This window comes from Lagopus leucura, unplaced genomic scaffold (genome assembly GCF_019238085.1).
Source record: "Lagopus leucura isolate 7727_CA_CO unplaced genomic scaffold, USGS_WTPT01 Super-Scaffold_100030, whole genome shotgun sequence".
NCBI lineage: Eukaryota > Metazoa > Chordata > Aves > Galliformes > Phasianidae > Lagopus > Lagopus leucura.
In genome coordinates this window covers 4,755,082-4,775,710 of record NW_024962281.1, presented here as the reverse complement: position 1 = coordinate 4,775,710, position 20,629 = coordinate 4,755,082, and the positions used below count along the sequence as shown (strand labels likewise).

The 20,629-nt window shown below is 44.3% G+C and overlaps 1 protein-coding gene across 4 annotated transcripts; it reads left to right on the top strand.

The window, feature by feature from the left end:
* The first annotated feature begins 1,835 nt into the window (after nucleotides 1-1,835).
* Nucleotides 1,836-20,137, top strand: TBC1D9B (TBC1 domain family member 9B). 4 transcript variants are annotated; one of them, XR_006180936.1, is made up of 22 exons: nucleotides 1,836-1,992; nucleotides 3,345-3,455; nucleotides 4,494-4,612; nucleotides 5,669-5,897; nucleotides 6,539-6,797; nucleotides 7,341-7,548; nucleotides 7,674-7,886; nucleotides 8,376-8,537; nucleotides 9,108-9,258; nucleotides 9,634-9,848; nucleotides 10,546-10,663; nucleotides 11,063-11,348; nucleotides 12,041-12,170; nucleotides 12,834-12,932; nucleotides 13,422-13,490; nucleotides 14,169-14,409; nucleotides 14,793-14,858; nucleotides 15,012-15,083; nucleotides 15,497-15,547; nucleotides 16,330-16,377; nucleotides 16,804-16,929; nucleotides 17,713-17,798. XR_006180936.1 is itself a non-coding variant. In XM_042881616.1 (22 exons), the coding sequence occupies exons 1-22, from the start codon at nucleotides 1,875-1,877 to the stop codon at nucleotides 18,403-18,405; spliced, it is 3,765 nt and encodes a 1,254-aa protein (XP_042737550.1). In that variant the 5' UTR covers nucleotides 1,836-1,874; the 3' UTR covers nucleotides 18,406-20,137. The 4 variants fall into 4 exon arrangements, 2 of the variants coding, with proteins under 2 accessions (XP_042737550.1, XP_042737551.1); XM_042881616.1 differs by having other exon boundaries at nucleotides 16,823-16,929; nucleotides 17,713-20,137; XR_006180937.1 differs by lacking the exon at nucleotides 15,497-15,547.
* Nucleotides 20,138-20,629: the final 492 nt, after the last annotated feature.

The following is a 20,629-nucleotide window of genomic DNA, read 5'->3' as shown; positions in this document are numbered from 1 at the left end:
TGGGGCAGCAGGGCTGAGCTGACTTACAGGGCTGTGCTTCCTGGAGGGCGCATTGACTAAACTGTTAAAACACATCTATGTTTTTGCTCTGCTAATAATCATCTGGTTTTACAACAAGGGAAGTTGCACGGCTCAAAGGTGGGGCTGCCGTGCTGCTCCCAGCCCCGAGGTCCCCATCACTCCAAGGCTGGCAGGCAGTGCTCTGCTCCTTATCCCCCCTCCTGCACATCCGTGCGTGGCCTCATTTTGCAGCCTTAGCCATGGAGAAGAGCGTGTGCCGTGCTGTGACAGCTTGCTTATGTGTTGTTATATTTAAAAATCTCATCGCTCCTTTTCCTTTTTTCTGCTGTAAGGGCAGAGCAGGGGAGGGCTGAGAGATGCTCCAGCTACCTGCACTGGGGGAAAATCAGGAGAAAGCTGCTTGGAAGTACCTTGGAAATAATCAAAGAAAGTGTGATGCCTGCACTTGTTGGACTCACCCCCAGAACGGGCAGGGGGGGCTGCATGGGGTGGGGGCTGCTGCTCAGCGGCATGTTTGGCACAACCAGCATGGAGCTGAGTGCTGTGTGCTGAGGGCTGCCTGTTTGTTCTTTGTACAGTAATACCTGCGGTCTCGAGGTGTTGGGGGACCCTTGGCATAAAGTGTTGCCCTTAAATAGCCCCCCAAAGCTTAATAACTAAGCGTTAATATTCCTGCAAAGCAAGGAGTGCGTAGGGTTTTGTTAAAAGTTAGAGCTGTTGAGAGTGATTTCACTGCAAAGCTGAGGTGTAACTGGGGTGGAGGGGGGATTTCACAGCCCAAAGGCACAGCCCTCCCCAGCAGCACCTTTTTGTGGCCACAGCTCCATCTATGCACTGCATCCACCAGAATGGGGCAGAGAAATCCAGGGCTGCCTTTGGGACTTGGGGCATAGCAGCAAATGGGGAACAAAACTACAAACACCATTGGTGTGTGTGCAAAAAAACAGCATGCTGGGCTGGTCGCTGCAGGGTGAGCGCTCGGCGCGTCGCTCCGGCCCTCGGGAGGCTCACTTGGAACTCCCTGACCTATTTCGATGTAAGTATAACACTGTATGGTAGTTACGTGGTATATGCCAATATGTTAATAGTGTATACCTATTAGGGTTTGCTAATGTACTACATTTCAATAAAAAGCAATTTAAAAGAGCATGTTTTGTGAGCTTGGTGTCTTTAACTGCAGGAGGCTGAGCTGTGCTCTGCAGGCTCTGTGGCGCACTGTTAAAAGGTCCCTTTCCAGAGCTTTTTTTTTTTTCCCTACTGCATGGAAAACATTGCTTTATTTTGCTGTAATCAGTGCCTGGAAGTCTCAGGCTGTGGTCCATTAATACATAGGAAACAACAGTGTGTTGTTCCCAAGGCGTTGGCCACCTAAAAGATGACACAGCAAGCAGAAGCTTTCCTCAGTTCCCTGCTTTCCACCTGCTGCAGCCCACACAGTGCATGGCTTCCTTCCCAGCAACCACGATGAGGGTAGGGCCTTACAGCTCGGCCAGCCCGTACCTATTTGTATTACAGCGGTGCACAAAAAGCTCCAACCGGAATTAGAGCACTGCCTCAGCACAGAAGACAAATCATCCCAGGGTTTAATGAGAATCACAACGCAGAGACTCCGCGAGAGGGACTCGAACTCGCCACCTCCTCTCTGCGGAGTCGCGGCCCTGCCCGTGGCGCCACAGCGGCAGCACGGCGCCGCCCCGCTGCCGTGAGGGCGCCGGGCCGCCAGGGGTCGCTGTGGGCGCCGTGACCCTGCGGCGCGCCGCGGCCCGGCGGCTTCCCCTGCGCCGCCCTCCGCCGTGCGGCTGGGCCGAGCCGAGTCGGGCCGAACCTCTGGGTCGGCCCCGGGGCCCGCCGCGATGTGGCTGGGGCCCGAGGAGGTGCTGCTGGCTGGCGCGCTGTGGGTGACGGAGCGGGCAAACCCCTTCTTCTTGCTCCAGCGCCGGCGGGGACACGGCAAAGGGGGCGGCCTGACAGGTGAGCCGGGTGGGGACGGGGCTGCGGGGAAGGGGCGCCGGCGGGCGGAATGGGGGATGCGGGACCCGGCCTGACCGCGCCACGCGCCTTCCAGCGGGCGGCCTCTGCGCCGGGACCGGCCGCGCCTGCGGGCGGCTCGGATCACCGAGCGGCTGGATTTCCGTCTCCCCTCCCCCAGAGATGCACCAGTAGATGGGTGCTGGAATTGCCCGGGTTTTATGGCAGGAGGAGTGAGCCCTGCTGCTGTTGGCAGCTCTCCGCTCCGTTCGTTGCGTTGTGCTCGGGTTCACGAGCTTGGCCTTGTATGTCAGTGTGTGGCACATCGCTGTTACGGGCAGTATGCGGAATGAGCCCTTATTCCTGCTACCTACAGCCACACAGAAGAAGCCTGAGATCCAGAGCTGAGATCCTGCCGAGATCCAGAGCTGAGATCCTGCCGAGCTGGGTGCATCCATATTTGCTTCAAGGATTGCCCAGCTCCGCGTGGATGTTCATCTTAAATATTTGATCTAACTAACAAACAGGCAATTGAAATGAATGGATTTGCTTACAGGTGCTAACGGCGGTCAGCATTTTGTTCTGAGAGTGCCTGCTTTTATTTAACGCGATTTGAGAAGTTACCAAATTTGGGTTCTCTTCCTGCTCTCTTTGTTTAACTGAAGCACTTGCAGGAGTGTCACAGCTTCTCCAGAACTGGTTGAGTCCCTTTTGGTTGTGTTATCTTCCATGCTGTGTGCATAGGTGGTGCTGAAAGGTAACTGCATTGAAAGCTCTTATATTTAGCTCGGTCTCTTAAAATCACTGTAAGTAACAGAAGTATGGAGATCCCAGAGGCTTCACATTCTTCCTGCAGTCATTTGAATGCAGTGATGAAAGTCCCTAAGAGATGTATGGAGTGTTGTCCATGCTGGGGACAAAGCTCTGTTCTGTGAAGTGTTTTTCAGACGATATTAATGTGAAGACCTCCCATTTTAACTGCCTCTCCAATATCTCCAGATGCCATGGAGAAAAATAAATTTGTTTCTGCTATGGAACTCTCCTAGGAAGGCAGAGGATCGTAATGAGCTGTGGTGGCCATTTAATTGCCATCTAAATGTCAGCCATTAACAGTGGGATTGCCTGTAGGTGGTTCAGAGGTAATTGCCATGCAGTGACTGGATTTACGTCTTGGTTTTCTTGACCAAGTACCAGTGCTGATTCTTGTTTATTATGTAGTTATAATGCACAGGATGTGTGGTAATACTGGGCTGTTTGTTTGTTTGTTTTCTTGGAATAACAGTGCTGAATTTTTGCTTAACTCGGTTCTTTGCTTTGTATCACATTACTTTAATTTCTGTGTCTCTGCTTTCCAGGTCTCCTTGTGGGAACATTGGACGTAGTTTTGGATTCCAGTGCCAGAGTTGCCCCATACCGTATCCTGCACCAGACCCAGGACTCTCAGGTGTATTGGGCAGTGGCATGTGGTACGTACTGACACCATCTCCTGTTAAAGTCATTCATGCTTTAAAAACAATATCTAATGGCTAGAATAGACATCAAGTAAACTTACAGAAGCTACATATGTATCTGTTTGTTGTTTAACCCATTGACCTGTGCACAGAAGTCCAAATTCATAGCCCTGCAGTCCTTTGAGAATTCAGGTCCTGGAGTTATTTTTGCTTATGAAAGCACACGTTAGCTGAGGTTGTGTTTTGAGGTTAGCTGTCCAACTACAAACAGACAAAGGCTGTTCCTTTGCTGAAGCTGCCTCTTAAAAAGTCAGGTAGAGCCATAGCTGTAAGGAGCTGTTTGTGTTTCCTGCTGTTTGCTTCATTCCATCGTTGACCTCACTGAAGAAATCTTTCTGTAAATGCAAATCTCTGAAACAATTAAAGGAATGAAACGTTAATGAAAGCGAATTTTCACAGCAGAGTTCCTTAAATCACTGATTACTCATTGAAGCTTATATTGTGAAGCTTGAGGGCTGTCTGATTAAATACAGCCAATGTTTGATACAAGTTTCACTGAGACTGTTTTTTAAGAAAACAAGGGACAGCATCTGACACTGGCATGCTTGGGTTGCTTTTTTTGCTTTGTATGTTCTGTGCTGACAATTGCCCATGCAAAATGCAGCTCCTAGGTATAAAAAGTTAGATTGCTCTGAAATTCCAAGTTTCTTCTGAAAGTTTATTTGTTTTCTTTTAGAATATCAGGAATTAAAGAAGTACTTCTTGTCTGGAGCATTGCAATGCTTTATTCTGGGGGGGGGAAAAACTGCTGTGCACTGATCAATGGAATGATGTCCTGTGTGCTTATTATCCTCAATGGCAACGGAAACATTTCATTAGAAACATAATGTTGGTGTGTATGCAGTATCCTTGACATGTAGACAGTCGGAGTGTTCCACATCTGATTGCTGTTTGGTATTTATTAGCTTCCTGCTATAAACTTGGAAAAAAACAGGAGCTTGTTCTAGTGTTTTTTTCTTTGTTCTTCCCTTTGTCTTTCGCCCCATCAATTAGGATCATCTCGTAAGGAGATCACAAAGCACTGGGAATGGCTGGAGAATAACTTACTGCAGACTCTGTCCATCTTTGACAATGAAGAAGATATCACCACCTTTGTCAAGGGCAAGATACATGTAAGGAGCGTGCTTCCCTGGGAGACTTCAGGACCTGATAAAGAATGGGGAGGTGGTATTGAGAGTTGTTTTTACAATTGGGATGGGGGCAGTGAGAGCTCCATTGCAGAGCTTCTCTCTGCTCCTTCTGCAGACACGCACACATTTGGAAGCATTATGAAATGCATACAGTGTTGTCAGGATGACTTCGTGGCCGTAACACCAGACAGGCATCTTTGGAAGGGTAGAGGGGAGGAGGTTAGGAGCAGAAGATCTCAAGGTTCAGCCTGCTTAGGATGGTAACTAGCTGAAATCTAGTATCTCAATACAGTCCTTGCAAGTTATACCTTTGGCATGAGGGTTAAACTGAGGCTGATCTATCAACAAATCTGAGGAGAGAATTCTAGTTTGCAAGCAGTGTGCTCACACTCCTGTGATGGTGTAGGTCTAAAGGAACTGTGCCCTAACTTCCACTGATTTCATATTCAACAAGTGCCTCTGCTCGTTGTGCACATAATGCACTTCAGATTCCCAGCCCGTACATTTTCCAGAGTAGAAGCTCACACACGCAGGTTTCTTATTGAACAGCAGCAATTTGAGGCTCTTCCAGTACTCCTGTCACATTCTCTGTATTTGCTGTGTGTCTGTGTGAGAGAGATTGTGGTCATTTGTTCTTCCTTCTGGCCAGTCATGGCCTGACTGCCTGCAGAGCTCTGCCCTTCCTAGCAGATGACCTTCCTGTTGTCACACTCACAAGTGAAAATAGACTTCAGTTTTGCTGCTGGGCATTCTAAGTGTTACCCGACCAGCTGTGAGGAATTCGGTCAGATGTTAAACATGAACGTTAGCTGCATGTGTTTAGAAGTAAATCAGCTTATAGGCTCCCAGCAGACTATCTGCTCATTCTACATGTCTTCCCTATTACTCTGACTTGACGGGTGAAGTGATAACTGCTGTGTCACATTTCTTCTTTCTGTCTTCTGGATGGCTGCCATCACCTTTCAGTGTACATTATATCTGTCAGCAGGCATTCCCTTTCATTTCTCATCTCGGTGCCTCTCTTCCCATGTCCTTTAGGGAATTATAGCTGAAGAGAACAAGAACCAGCAGCCTCAGAGTGAAGAGGATCCAGGTAAATTCAAAGAGGCTGAACTGAAGATGCGGAAGCAGTTTGGGATGCCAGAGGTGGAGAAGTTGGTCAATTACTATTCTTGCAGCTACTGGAAGGGACGTGTACCCAGGCAGGGCTGGCTGTACCTCACTGTCAATCACCTCTGTTTCTATTCCTTCCTTTTGGGCAAAGAGGGTGAGTTATAAGCTTGTCTTCTTCTGCAGTTTCCCATGATCTTTTTGATTCGGTCGATCTTTTATGTGGCTTTTTTTTTTTTTGTTTTGTTTTAGCTGATGGGATTTTTTCTTTTTATGAATGTTCTGAGCTCTGGCTCAACATGTGGTTCAGTCCTTCCTCTCAGAAGCACTCAGTGAAGTTTAAACTGAATGCCTGAGTCATTTTTCAACACATGCCTTAGGTTCTCAGGTTGCACACCTGGGCTTTTACTTCCACTGAATTAAAGAACCAAGCCATATTTTGACTTTGGTGAGTTTTGCTTGGAACCACCACCTAGTATTTACAGAGCTTGATCTCCAGAATCCAGAATTAACTTGCTGGAAAGAAAGAATGAAAGCATTAGTAATTGCAACTGAAAACATTTGCTGGATGGAAGGGAGACCTTTTGGAACTGTATTAATTCTAGTCGTTCCCAAAAGTTACTTCCAAGTATTTTTGGAGAAATCAGTAAAAGCATGAAGAAAGGAATTGCCTGTGTGTAAGGGGAGAAAAATGCCACTCATTAAGAGCACATTTGCTGTTTGAGCTTCATTGTTTTTTTGTTTGGGTTTTTTTTCCTCAAATTCTAATAATGGCTGTTTGTGACTTTTTTCCCTCAGTGACACTGGTAATTCAGTGGGTGGATGTAACCCAGCTAGAAAAAAATGCTACACTGCTGTTCCCTGAGTGCATTAAAGTGAGCACAAGGGACAGTGAACTTTATTTTTCCATGTTTCTTAACATCAATGAGACCTTCAAGTTGATGGAGCAGCTGGCCAACATCGCCATGCGGCAGCTGCTGGATAATGAGAGCTTCCTACAGGACAAGTCCCTTCCGAAGCCCAGGAAGCCTCTGAAGAACATCTCTGCACTAAAAAGGTGTGTGTTCAGCAAGGAGAAGACAGAGAAACAGGAACAGTAGTAATAAATCTGCCTTACTAAAGAGCTTCAAGGTGCCCCTGGGTTCTTCTCACACCAGGGGCTGTGCCACTTATTTCAGTCATTAGCTCTCTGCCTAGTGTTGTTTGTCCATCCCAAGTTGATCCTTAATTCGCATTAGCCCTCACATCCTTCTCATGCATGAAGATACAGAGGAGTTCTTAGAATGAATTTTCAGCTAGAAACTATTGAAAATCCTGTTCTTTCCAGTTTCAGAATCCAGTGTAACATTTCAGGTTCCCAGATTTCTGTTCCAACACGAGCTTGCATTGCTTGTGTTGCAGGACATACCTTGTCAGTGAAGCATGCCTGAAGGCTGAAAGAGGGGTCAGATAAGAGGTGGCATCTCAGTTAGAGAAGTGAATAGTAAGAATTAAAGCACAGGCTGGAATTTCTGATTGGAATGAACACTTACATTGGTGTTTGAGTATTTTTTTTCAAGTAAGAAGAAAGCTCTGAGGACTGCTCTTTACTTTTCCCCAGAGACCTTGATGCTCGAGCCAAAAATGAATGCTACCGTGCCACTTTCCGACTGCCCAAGGATGAATGCCTGGATGGACACACAGACTGCACGTTGTGGACACCATTCAACAAGATGCACATTCCTGGTCAGATGTTTGTTTCCAACAATTACATCTGCTTTGCCAGCAAGGCAGAGGAGGCCTGTCATCTCATCATTCCTCTCAGGGAGGTGGGGATTAGCTGTAATTAAGACTACAGGCTTGTCTTATCTTTCATATGCTTCCAGCTGTTGTAGTGCTTGGCAGATAATGGAGAATCTGCTAGATTCAAATGGCCCTTGTCTTTGTCTTCTAGGTGACAATAGTTGAGAAGGCAGATAGCTCCAGCGTCTTGCCCAGCCCTCTGTCCATCAGCACTAAAAGTAAAATGACCTTCTTCTTTGCCAATCTGAAGGACCGAGATTTCTTGGTGCAGAGAATCTCTGACTTCTTGCAGAGAACACCATCCAAGAAACCACTCAGCAGCGACAGGGAATGGAAGTGGAATTTGGGTGATCCTGGATGTGAGGTACTAAGGAAGCACATGGGAGGAGCGTTTGCCCATCCTTCAAATAATCCTCCTTACACTGTGTCACAGCACTGCTATCAGATCATTTCCTTTATTGGGCCATGAGCAGAGGAGGCTGCCTCAGCTCAAATGCTTCGTTGCTCATTTCTCAATTGCTTTGCTGTTTGGCTCTAGAGGCTAATTTACATAATGAGGTCCCTGCTTAGGTTTACCTACTGTCTTGAGCAGGCTCAGTGGTATTGAATCATTTTCCCATAGGCTCACTGCTATTAATAGCATACCTTGTCTTGAAACTGAGTGAGAGGTTGGAATACTGGGATAGTTCTTGATGGATGTTTAGGAAATACAGAAAAGCCAGAACAGTTGCCACCTCTTCTCTACCAGCTCTGTCTCCAGTCTGGCAGAAATGCCCTGTATAGCCAACTTTACAACTGTAGAAATACGTTTTGTTGTTTCTTTTTAATCACAGTAGGTGTTTTTATTTTCCAGGAAGTTGCAGAGTTGCCTTCCAGCAGCCCTCTTGCACTTAGCCCCACATCTGCTCTCAACAATCGACCTGTCAACTTCTGTGCTGGTGAAGTGCCAACAGCATCCCAGGGACTGCTCAAACTTTTCAGAAGAAATTCTGAGGAGCTTTTGGGACCCAAAGGGGTAAATGATATTTTAACTTAAAGCAATTAATTATGAATAATTTGTAGTAGATTTTGTAGTATTCCTGTCTTGCTCTGAGACTCTGCATTTCCTCCCTAGCTTCTGTCACCTCTGCAGTATCACTGTCACCATGATAGTGCTGGGTAGATGTAACCTGACCATCAGCTTACTGTATCAGTATAGAGATACATGAGTAGGGGCTGAGCAATTTGTCCTACTGTGCTTCTGGGATGCAATCGCTATCTGTGAAGATCATTTCTTCGTGTCAGAGTAGCAGAGAATATCTGATATCTCTGCTTCCTGGGCAGTCATCTTAGACCATGGTTCTGCTTGCATTTGTGTAAATGTAATGCCACTGCACATCCCATGTTACCATTGTAAAGACTTCAAGCAGCTTCAGAACAGCATAGATTAGCATACAGCCTTTTTATTCAGCAGGAAGAATTAAACCTTTGAATGTCACAGTGAGTTCCTTTTGTGAAGTGTAGGCTTGAGTACCCAGAAATCACCTGTCCTACAAGGATAAGAATGCTTTGATCTCCTAAAATGGCCGTATTTATTCCTGTGAAGGCAAAGGAGAAGATGAAGGAAGAGTCTTGGAACATTCATTTCTTTGAATATGGGAGAGGGATGTGCATGTATCGTACTACCAAGACGAGGGAGCTGGTGCAGAAAGGAATCCCAGAGAACCTTCGTGGAGAACTGTGGCTCCTTTTCTCAGGTAGGATGTTGTGCAGGATGCTTTGGCAGCTTGCAGAAATAAGCTTTTTGTATGTCTCAGAGGAAAAGATATAAATCACAGCTTGTTTCGGAAGAAATAAATCGCAAGCAAGCTCCACATGAATTACACTTTGTGGTGTTATTGGACAGAAATGCAGCGACTGCATTCCTGACGTGACTTTATGAGTACAGTAGCTCTTTCATTGCCTTCATGTGGATTTCAGTGTTGGGACCTGCACTCCAACAGGTTTATTGCTATACTTTTGTATCTGTCTGCAGTTATTGAGTTGGTGATGCTTACCAACTGCCTCTTCTCTGGGCATGAAGTTTCAATTTTAAAGCTCAAGAAGTGAAGCACTGTTTTTTGTCATTACAGGGGCTTGGAATGAGATGGTCACTCATCCTGGTTACTATGCAGATCTTGTGGAGAAGTCGATGGGAAAGTACAATCTTGCTACAGAAGAAATTGAGAGAGATCTGCACCGTTCTATGCCAGAACATCCTGCCTTCCAGAATGAGTTGGGAATTGCTGCTCTCCGGAGAGTCTTAACAGCTTATGCATTCAGGAATCCAACAATTGGATACTGTCAGGTAAGAAGGAATTCTTAGACTTTTTAGCCCTACATGGTGACCATGACTGTACTGGAGCTTTTCAGCAATTCTTTTTTCAATTTCATGCTTTTCCTTCACGCTGTCCATTCGGAAATAAGTGGTGATGTTGTAAGGATCTCCTATCCATATAGATGTGCACATTCCTGTTAGGTGTAGTTACAAGTTCTTTTAGCAGTTTTCCTGCTAGAGCTTTCCCTAGTTGGAGAAAAACATCTCCTGGTTTCCCTGAAATGAACAAGTAAATGAAGTAAACGATGGTGCATGTATTGCAGTATATCACAAATGAAACTAGTTGCTGGTTAGTGAAACAACTTGGTAGAAATTGATTTCTTATTATGTATTGCTCTGCAGTTAGAGGTTCTTATTACCTCGCTCTGTTATAATCAAAGCTTTTTCTGCAAACTTGGAAAATCACATAAATGAAGTGCCTGACAAAGAGCAGCTATATTATCTGCTGCCTCACAAACAGAGGAACTGAAACAGGAAGATAAATTGGCTCAAGGTCACCTAGTGACTCAGATACCAGTAAAAGCTGGAAATAGATCTGACTCTCGGTCCCATGAGACTGCTCTGCTAGAATCATGCTTTTTAAGTTCAGCTGATCTGTAATGACAGAGTTTTCGTGAACATCTCCACGTTTCTCCCTCTCTGCACATTTAATGCTGCTGGAACATAGGCGATGAACATCGTTACATCAGTGCTGCTGTTGTACTGCAATGAGGAAGAGGCTTTCTGGCTCCTGGTGGCTTTATGTGAGCGGATGTTGCCTGATTACTACAACACAAGAGTAGTGGGTGAGTTTGTCAAATTCATGCTGCAGCTTGGATTTTCAGCTACAATTCCATCAGCATCTCAGCAATATTTTGTTTCCTCAGAATTAATTAAATGTGGTGCATTTTAAAGATAATGAAGGACAAGCTTCTTCCCTTTTAAGTTGTGTGTGTATGATGGAAGCACAGGAGGAGGTACTGTGCACTACCACTGAACAAAGAAGAAGGAGTCAGGAATAATCTCCATCTATGTATGTGATGCTTATTGAGAATAGGGTAACAAATGTATTCATTTCTGTCTAGCTTAAGAAGCTGAAATTAAAGTGAACTCACACTGTTTTGCTTAATAATTAATTAGCTCAGTTATAGTACCATAAGACCAGCAAATTTGAGTCCTGCCATTGTTCTTGTTTCTTTTTTCAGGTGCATTGGTGGACCAGGGCATCTTTGAAGAACTTACACGAGAGTATCTTCCACAGCTGTCAGAAAAGATGCAGGAGCTGGGAGTGATTTCCACCATATCCCTTTCTTGGTTTCTCACGCTCTTCCTCAGTGTCATGCCCTTTGAAAGTGCTGTTGTCATTGTTGACTGTTTTTTCTATGAGGGCATCAAGTTTATCCTGCAGGTGTCATTGGCCATTCTTGATGCCAATGTGGAGAAGTTGTTACAGTGCTGTGATGAAGGTGAAGCAATGACTATTCTGGGCAGGTACCATTCTTCTTATTTAAAATGAATGGTGATAGTACCCCTTTTAGTCATCATTCCTTTCTGTCAGATAAGAAAGGCTCTTTTGTCATTCCCCTGAATTCCATTACGTAGGAGGTCACAGATACCAGATTAGGATGAAACTTGAGCACAAGAGAAGATTGCTGTTGATTTCTGTGGCAGCTGAAACAAATTTTTGGCTCAAGTATGGAGGAATCCAGAGTTGTTTGCTTTGTTCTACAGACTACATTCCTGCTTCTCAGTTTGAATTTGAACTCCATGAGGTTACTTACCCAAAATACACAGAAGAATTCTAATCCATTATTAAGAACAAGTCCTGGCAGGAATAGCCCTCTAGTAACATAAAACCTTATCGAGCAGATATTTCCCAATTATAGCAAATAAAATTGCTTCAAAAGTGAATCTATCCTATGTGCTGCAAGATCTTCAGGGTACCTCTGGGAGCCTGCTTTTGAAAAGAATAGATATCCCAAAATTAAAATGAAAATCACCTGCACATGGGAGATATTGAGGAAGGTGTTGTAAGTTCGCTGGGAATTTTTTTTCTATATGTTTAGATTAATAATACAAGGGATTAGGGAGTTGTGTGCTTAGGATATTACTGCTTTTCCTTTCTTGACGTGAATCCAGGAGTCTTGCATCTGCTCTGTGTGGGTGTTTTTTTTTCTCCACAGGTATTTGGACAACGTAGTTAACAGGCAGAGCGTCTCACCTCCTATTCCACACCTGCATGCCTTATTGACGAGTGGGGATGACCCACCACTTGAAATTGACATCTTTGACCTTATCAGGACATCCTATGAGGTCAGGTTCTGGCTTAGTTTTTACCCAACTGATTTTTCTCTCCCAGTAATCCCACATTATGCAGGTGGAACTTGAACTGCATTATTGGCTAGAGGTGCCCAAGGAGCGCAGGCTCGAGCCTTTCATCCTCCTATTTGCAATAAGTAAAGCCTAATTCTTTCAGCTAATGTGAACTCCAAAGAGTCTCTCCAGCGTCAGTAGAGATGGTGAAAATCATGTTCTTTGTTTCTCTTTTAAGAGAGTGTTACCAAATTCATTTTACTTGGCTGACATAGTGGAACAGCTAATTAACTGTGCTGTTTCTAGCTCAATCTCATATGGGTCCTACAATAAAATGGGGCTGGAAGGAATGACAAGCTGTATAGTTTCTTCTCTGTGCCACTCTACAGGATCTGTAGTTGTGTCCTGATAGATGCCTTTCCAGCTGTTCTTTAGAAACCTCTGATGATGGATTTCTCATGAATTCTACATGACTTATTTTTGGGGACAGGGAATAATAGAGAGAGAGATTTTGTTTTCACCTTCTCAGTGGTGGTAGAAGTATTGTAGGGTTTTTAGATTGTCTTTGAAGGGACAGTACGGTTTGTAAAAAGCATGTGATTGAACAGGCATAATTCATTCTTCAGGATATGATGCTGACCCAGTCTGCTTCTTTTCTCATAGAAATTTAGCAATTTGAAAGCAGATGATATTGAACAAATGCGATTTAAACAAAGGCTGAAGGTGATCCAGTCTCTGGAGGATACAGCCAAGAAGAGTGTGGTATGTGTTTCCCAGATTAAAGGAGCTACAAATGGCATTTAGAAAGCATGCTAACACATTTGGGAGTTTTATAGAAGGGTTCATGACTAAAAAAGAGTGTCCACATCTATTGCAACTATCTACCAGGTGGAAAATTTCATCCGTTTCTTTCACTGTTGTTTTTCTGTGCATCTGAGTCTGAAGATAAAAACAAAAGGAAGGGACAGCACAGTGTTCTGTGGGCTGCAGAAACAGGAAGTTATAACAGTAGTTTTTTACTAACTGCTCAAATGTCAGCAGTTTCTGCTCAACTAGAAGCTTCCTGGCCTGTAATCCTCAGCAATGTAAAGTATTGGAGCAGTTGTGTTTCCTCTCCTCTCCTTTGTCATATCTTCTTGCAAGTCTTTTCTCTTTTCATTAACCCTCATATGTTCACAGATTTTTCAGTGAGTCATGTTTAGTTTGGGTAGCTTTGAAAGAAATTACTCACCCTGTTTTCTCCTTAACTAGGTCCGGGCTGTGTCTGGTGACATTGGTTTCTCTATTGAAGAGCTAGAAGAGCTGTATGTAGTCTTCAAGGTAAGAAGCAAATATGGGATTCTGTTCTATGTGGCAGCAGTGAGACTGGCTCTATTACTGAACACTTTTTTGGTATTCACAGTGTTTGAATTACACTCATTCAGAGAGAGGATTCAGAGTCAATGGAAAGAAATGACACACAGTACTTAGAACATGGAGCTAGGGTTGACTTGTACTTCAGTTTTTATTTTCAAGTTTGCCATGAACTTGCTGTGTAATTGTAACACAATTACTGAAGTGCTTTGCCTTTATTTGTCATTGGAAGTGTTGTTAAATACACCAGGTGCAATTCCCAAAGTCGCTCAAGCTCAATCATACTATGCTCACTTGCATGCAAGCTCAATTGTGTGATGCTATAGACTCAGGGAGGCCAGAGTTCTAAAATCTGCATGCTCTCCTTGCAGAAAGCCTGAGTTTCATTTTACTCAAACAAAAAGGAATCTTTTTTTTTTTCTGTATTTTTCACTTGTTCTTTGTTTCTTAGTGCAGTCTGTGTTTCCTCCTCCATTTTGTACTCATTTGTAGTGAAGTAATGCTCATAATGATGGGCAGGATAAACAGTGTGTCCTGAAATGTCCCTTCTCATTTGGTGCTGTTTTTGAGCTGTATGAAAGACTCCACTCTCATGGCTGGTTGTGGTACAATATTACCTGACTTCTCCACACTTTCCCTCCAAAGGCAAAGTACCTGATGAGCTGCTACTGGGGAAATAATCGTGCTGCAGCTGCCCGCCGAGATCAGAGCCTGCCCTACCTGGAGCAGTATCGCATAGACCTGGAGCAGTTCAAAGAGCTCTTCATCACTTTGACCCCTTGGTCCTGTGGTGCTCACACCCCTGTGCTAGCAGGGCGCCTGTTCCGGCTTCTGGATGAGAACAGGGATTCTCTCATTAACTTCAAGGAGTTTGTGACAGGGATGAGTAAGTGGTGTTTCTGGAGATGATGTACTGCAAAAAATGTTTCTGTCATCTTCCAAGCAGAAAACTAAAAGGAGATGCTGATGATTGGACTGTTATGAAGGGAGGGTGGCAACCTTCAGGATTTAGTTCTTCAGGCAGAATTAAAGATGCATTTTTGCTGCTAGACAGTCTCTCATTTTGGGAAACAGTTAGGTGGTAAACCTACAAGATGAAACTTTGCTGTGGGTTTCTTTGTGGCTTTTGCAGAGGGCTTTGTACAGTTGAGCACTTCCTCACTGCATGGAAACTCACTTTGTTTTGAGCTTGTGTGTAGAGACTGATTCTTATTCCTAAATGCTGTTTTTCTTATCCCTCTGTTTTTGTGGGGTTTTTTTCACTTGCAGGTGGGATGTACCATGGTGACCTGACTGACAAGCTCAAAGTACTTTACAAACTGCATCTGCCTCCTGGTGAGTGATTGCTTCCATCAGCTGCTGTGGTGAGCATGGTGTGTTCTCACATGCTACTGAAAAGAGATGTCTCATAAGTTTTGCTAACAAAATGGATAATACTATTGTTCAGTTACCTCAGAGATCTTAACATTTCTTTCTCTGTAAGCACAGCTCTGAATCCAGAGGAGACGGAGTCAGCTTTGGAGGCCACAAGTTATTTCACAGAGGATGTTACGACAGAAGGTAATGCAACGCCCGCTGTCCTTACCTCTCAGTTTAGACAGGAATCCAAGCACAAATCTGTGTGCTGTGATTGGTGATTTTTGCAAGGCATGGTTCACAATGGCAGTATGTTAAGGTTAGAATGTGTTCGAGTTGACTGTTGTTACTGCATGATGATAAAGCAGTTTTGAGCTTCAACTGCTCAGTACCCATGTTGTGCAGGACACGGCACGCTCTGAAGCACAGTCATGTGCTGCTGAAGAGGAGCAGTCTGCTTTTGCCAGTTCCTGTCTTTCACCTCAACTTGGGTTTTTCATGCAAGTCTCATTGTCTCTCTTCTTGTTTTTGTTTCCTTCTCTGTCTGTCTCTGTGTGGCCTTTTCTTCTGTTTTATCTGGGATGTTTTCTCCTCAACCCCTCTTACTGCTGCTCCAGTATCTCCTTTTGTCTCAGAGCTGGATTTCTGCCTGCACTGTGAGTCTCAAGGTCAGTCCTTGGATTATATGGACATACTGAGCTGATATTATCTACCTGCACCAACATGCTATTTTAAATACTCAAGTTGATGCTTCTCCTCTCTTGTGGCAGTTCAACCATGTTTTTATTATTGTGTTTCAACCTTACAAAAAGTAGGAACTAATTAATAGGAAATCAAAGTGCATTTTTTTGCTTAATGTTTACAAAAATACAGTAATGCGATTGAAAAAAAAAAAAGGAGTAATTGCACTGTTTGGTGCAAGGTGGCCATCTGAACACTGAGCTAAGACAGGACTTCCTATTTAGTCAGCAGCAGTACAGGGAAGCAGAAGCACGATCCATAAAGTTAGACTGTGCACATCACTCTCAGAATGTCTGCTCAGTCAGTGAGTTATTGCCAGCACAGATAATGGTCACTTGTCCTATATGTTCAGTATTGTTTTTCTCCATTCATTATCTCGCTTTGAACTTGCTGTGAACTTCTTTGTCTTTAAGCCGTGGCATTAGTAGCTGTATTTCATGTTTGTTTCACCATTTCTTTTAGAGTTCCGCCCTTTACCTCACCTCTCCACCACTTTTTTGGTGTGGCTTCTCTTTTTCCTATTTATCCTATCACCTCCTGCTTCTGTCCTGTTCTGTTCACTCCTCCAACCGTGAAGTGGGAGTGTGAGATACATGAAATGTATTTGTCCATAATTGTAATTTGGATACGAATTGTCTTATGTTCTTCATGTGCTGTGTTCCTGAAAGTCAGATATTAATGACTATTTTTATAATTTTATTGTTTTTAGAAACCCAAGAAGAGAAAGGAAGGAGAAATGACAGTGGTCAAGAAAAAGGTAATTTCATTATAAATAGACCACATTCCAGTCTTGTCTCTTTAACATTAGCCATCTCATTATCCTGTGTTGTGTCAAGACCTTTCAAAGAGTCCCTCATGGACACTGGTAAAGTGGGATGTGAAGCTGCAAAATAGCTCTCTCTCACGCCGTGCTGCTCTGACTCTCTAATGTACCAAGGTCATAACATTTGAAAATCAAATTGGGAAGTTATTGACTAATGGAATTCGTTTATTAGAAGTCAAGCTAATTCAGTAGTGTTAAAATTTTTGCTCTACTGAACTTTATCAGATATACCAGCAGCAAACAGTGCAGCCTCCAGCCATCCAAATGCTATATGCTTTCCTGAACTGACAATAAAACCTGCTTCTAATGTGATCTTTGCTGCCATGGTGCTCACGACAAGTCTGAAACTTTAACTGCCAGGCTTGGTCATGTTTTGCAGAGGAGAAAGGTACCAGCCCACAGGACTATAGATACTACCTAAGAATGTGGGCCAAGGAAAAAGAGTCCAAGAAGGAAACTATTAAAGATCTCCCCAAAATGAGTCAGGTAAGAAGTGAATCTGAAGGTTTCCAGTTAGATGACTAACAGCTTGTTGAAGAACTGTGACATCATTTTGCTGGTGTGCTCAGTCCATGCAGTAGGTTGCCCTGCTGTTCTGGTGTAGTGAGCTGTGGAAGCTCCTAATTCTACATGCTTGTGTTGAATTCTTTAGTGGGCTTGCAGCTGGCTGTCAAGCTGCTGTTTCCTCTAGTCAAATGTGTTTGATTCTATGCCTTCCAGATCGTCTTTTTCTGTAAGACCTGCAATCTTTGTTTTCCCTCCTGAGCAGTGTGTTTGAAGTGAGCCATCGGTCATATAAGCTTGCTTGGCTGTTCTGTTTTTTGCATTGCCTCAACTTGAGGCTGCTTGGTGGAGAGCAAAGAATGTGGTTACAGGAAGAAGAGTCTTATGACTAGTGTGATCTTTTCTTTCTCTTAATTTCCTTTATGGGTGCTTTTTATACCACTGCGGAAATATGTAGAAGCTGGCTACAGAAGAGTAGCAGGCCAGAAGTAAGACCTCAGGTTTTCTCAGGAGTGAATGTTAGCATGCTATCCCCCTGTTAGCAAAAGTACCATCACTGTTAAGTTCCTGGCTGTGTCTCAATTCAGCTTCTGTAGCATAGAGCGGAGTTTGCCTAATTTGGGATTGTTCTGAATCAGTAAAGTAAGTTGCAACTTCGTGGGGAGGCAAATAAAGTAGGAGTCGGTCAACATGGAATCTGTTGTTTCATCTACTGCTGTCAATTTTTGCAGCCTAAAATATGATTCTGGTCTTTGTCTTTGAAAGGAACAATTCATAGAGTTATGCAAGACCCTTTACAACATGTTCAGTGAGGACCCAGTAGAGCAAGAGCTGTACCATGCTATTGCCACTGTCGCCAGCCTCCTTCTGCGAATTGGGGAGGTTGGAAAAAAGTTCTCCAACAGACCCGTAAGGAAGTCTGAGGACTGCAAAACAAACAGTAGCCAAGATCCCGTGAGTGAAGAGGAGTCACCTACATCTGAACAGAGTCAGAACTCAACAGTGGAGCAGCAACCCCGAGCTGACCACGAAGACAAAACCTGCAGAGATGTTCAGCCTGAAAAAACTGAGCAGGAGAACCAGACTGTAGGAGATGGCTCGGGGGAAGGACAAGGTTCTCCTTTGCAGCTGCTATCAGATGATGAAACCAAAGACGATATGTCCATGTCTTCCTACTCCATGGTCAGCACAGGCTCCTTGCAGTGTGAAGACATTGCAGATGACACGGTCCTTGTTGGCTGTGAAGGTGGTAGTGCAGCTGCCAGGTACGGCAGCACCATTGATACTGACTGGTCTATTTCCTTTGAGCAGATCTTGGCTTCTATGCTGACTGAGACAGCTCTTGTAAACTATTTTGAGAAAAAAGTCAACATTCTCCAAAAGATCAAAGATCAGAAGAAGGTAGAGAGGCAGTTCAGTTCATCCAGTGACTATGAGCTTTCTTCTGTGTCAGGGTGAACCCAAAGCAATTACTGCCTTTGGGAAATAAAACAGGGGGATAATGTGGCGGATGGCAGGATGGTTTGGTATTTTGTGTTCAGGGTTGTTTTTTTATTTATCCAGAGACCATTTACTACACAATTACAGTAGATTCCATTTGGTAAGGGGCATCAGACAGTGACTGTTCTGTGTAGGTGCTTTTTTTTTCGCTCCTGAGATTAACAGAATTAGATTTACATTCTCAAGAGCCATTAGAACCTAATAGCCCCTGACATACAGAACTACCACCATAAATTATGCATGTCTGACTTCTGCTATCTTTTATTTCAATGAAGTTTTATTTCAGACAGTAACTGCTCCTTGCCTGCCCTTGTTTGCTGTAGATTCCTGTGTAATTTGCACAGCAGATGCAGCCTGGCTTGAAACCGCGTTCATCTCTGGCTGCCGATCTGAGAACTCACCCAGTGTTCTCAAGTGCTAAAGGACCTTGACCTATGAATAGTCTCCTAAGTTCCTCAGTGCTGTTCTGTGACTCAGCAGCTACAGTGCAGATGTGCGCCACTGCTCCCAGCGCCCTAAGGTCTGAACACAGACATTTCTCAGACCTGCAGGTTTCTTTCAGATGAGATTTGCTGTTTTCATAATACAAACACTTTTCTCTATCATTCGGGAGACATTTTTCAGACAAACCTGGTTTTCTAGCTTTTGCAGTTCTTTGAAAGCTACTGTTTCTAGTTTCTCTCAGAAGCCACAAGCTCCTTGACTTCAGTGCAGCAGTAATATTAGGCCAGTCAGTGGGCTTATGATGGTTATAAGAAGGGAGCATGTTCCTGAACAGTGAATCAGCCTCAGCATTACAGAATAGTGGCACACTGCTCTGCTGGACTTTCCCTCTTGGTACAGAATACGTTTATTTCCTCGCTGATTCTCTGTTTTTGCTAACTAGTGATGGGTCCAATTTTAATAAGACCCTTAAGAAGGCTCTGCTCAGTCAGCCCTTGTGTACGGGTTGGATTTATAGGAGTGCTGTGCCACCTGCAGCTGCTCAGTGTGTCCTTTCTGAACATCTCTTGTATGAAGTGTCTAGCCATGGACGTGCTCTTAGAAAGTACTGTACATCAGAAGGTATTTACACCTAATGAGGGAGAATTCAAAGCACTGTGAGGCTCTGCCATCAGTCTGTTAGGAGAAACCTGAGCAGAGTAGGTTTCATTTCAGTTGAAGAGATGAAATAACTGGAACAGTGAGTGACTGCTCAGTGAGAAGAGACTAAGAGTCAGCCTTCTGGTGGGAGAGCATCCGCTCCGAGGAAGGCGAGTGAATGCTGTTGGAGCAGATAAACTCATCTCAGTGCACAGGCTTCTGCCTCACGGGGCCAGAGGGGGAGTTGCTGGTGCTCAGCGGGAGCAGACCCGGTGCTGAAGGCAAGGAGGGCTGCAGGATCGGGCTGGCATTTGGCGTATAAAGGAGGGGAAGGACCCCTGCAGTGCGATGTTCCCATTAACACTACTCAGTGTGCTTCTCCGTGTGAATTCCTTCGCGACATTATCTGTGTGTATTCACAGCTGGTACACATTTCTTGTTTTTTCTGCCTCTGCCCTGTAGCTGGAGAGCGGCCATTAGTTAAACTGCTTTTACTAATTATTCAGTAATTTATTGTAATTTTTTTAAAGTACAAATACTACATGTGATTTTACACTGTCTGTCTGTCTGTCATGTACTCAATAAACAAACCAGAACCAACAGGCTACCTTGGCTGCCTTTTATTTCTCTGAGCTCAGCAATGATTGCATGTTCTCTGGCCACAGCAGGTTGCTGCAAGTGCTAGATTGCTGTAACTGGCGTCAGGCCACTTTGTTTCTTCTTATTTTTATCACTTATTATTAATAATGATTGTTTATTTTTAATATTTTGTTATTATTACATATGCTTATTATTACATATGCATTACATATGCATACCCTTATCATGCACCTTATTAATAAACACAGCATTGCAAACTTCTGTTCAGTGGATTGCAGTCAGTCTTCACTTGTGAAGACGGCTCGGACCAAGTGAGGGGTTCGGAAGGGGGTTGGTTGGTTCGGAACGGGGTTGGTTGGTTCAGAAGGCGGCACGCAGAGCAGCCCCCCGCCATCGCTGCGAGGCACAGCCGCGGGGGCGGGGCATAGCGGCTGGGGGTGGGGCTAAGAAGGCGGGGCCGGAGGATTGGCTGGGAGCGGGGTCACGTGAGCGGAAGGCG

Excerpts from the sequence above, each read along its gene's own strand:
- TBC1D9B (XM_042881616.1), top strand. The coding sequence starts at position 1,875 with ATGTGGCTGGGGCCCGAGGAGGTGCTGCTGGCTGGCGCGCTGTGGGTG. Across the intron at positions 7,887-8,375 it reads TGGGTGATCCTGGATGTGAG|GAAGTTGCAGAGTTGCCTTC; the intron begins GTACTAAGGAAG and ends TTTATTTTCCAG. Across the intron at positions 12,171-12,833 it reads TTATCAGGACATCCTATGAG|AAATTTAGCAATTTGAAAGC; the intron begins GTCAGGTTCTGG and ends CTTTTCTCATAG.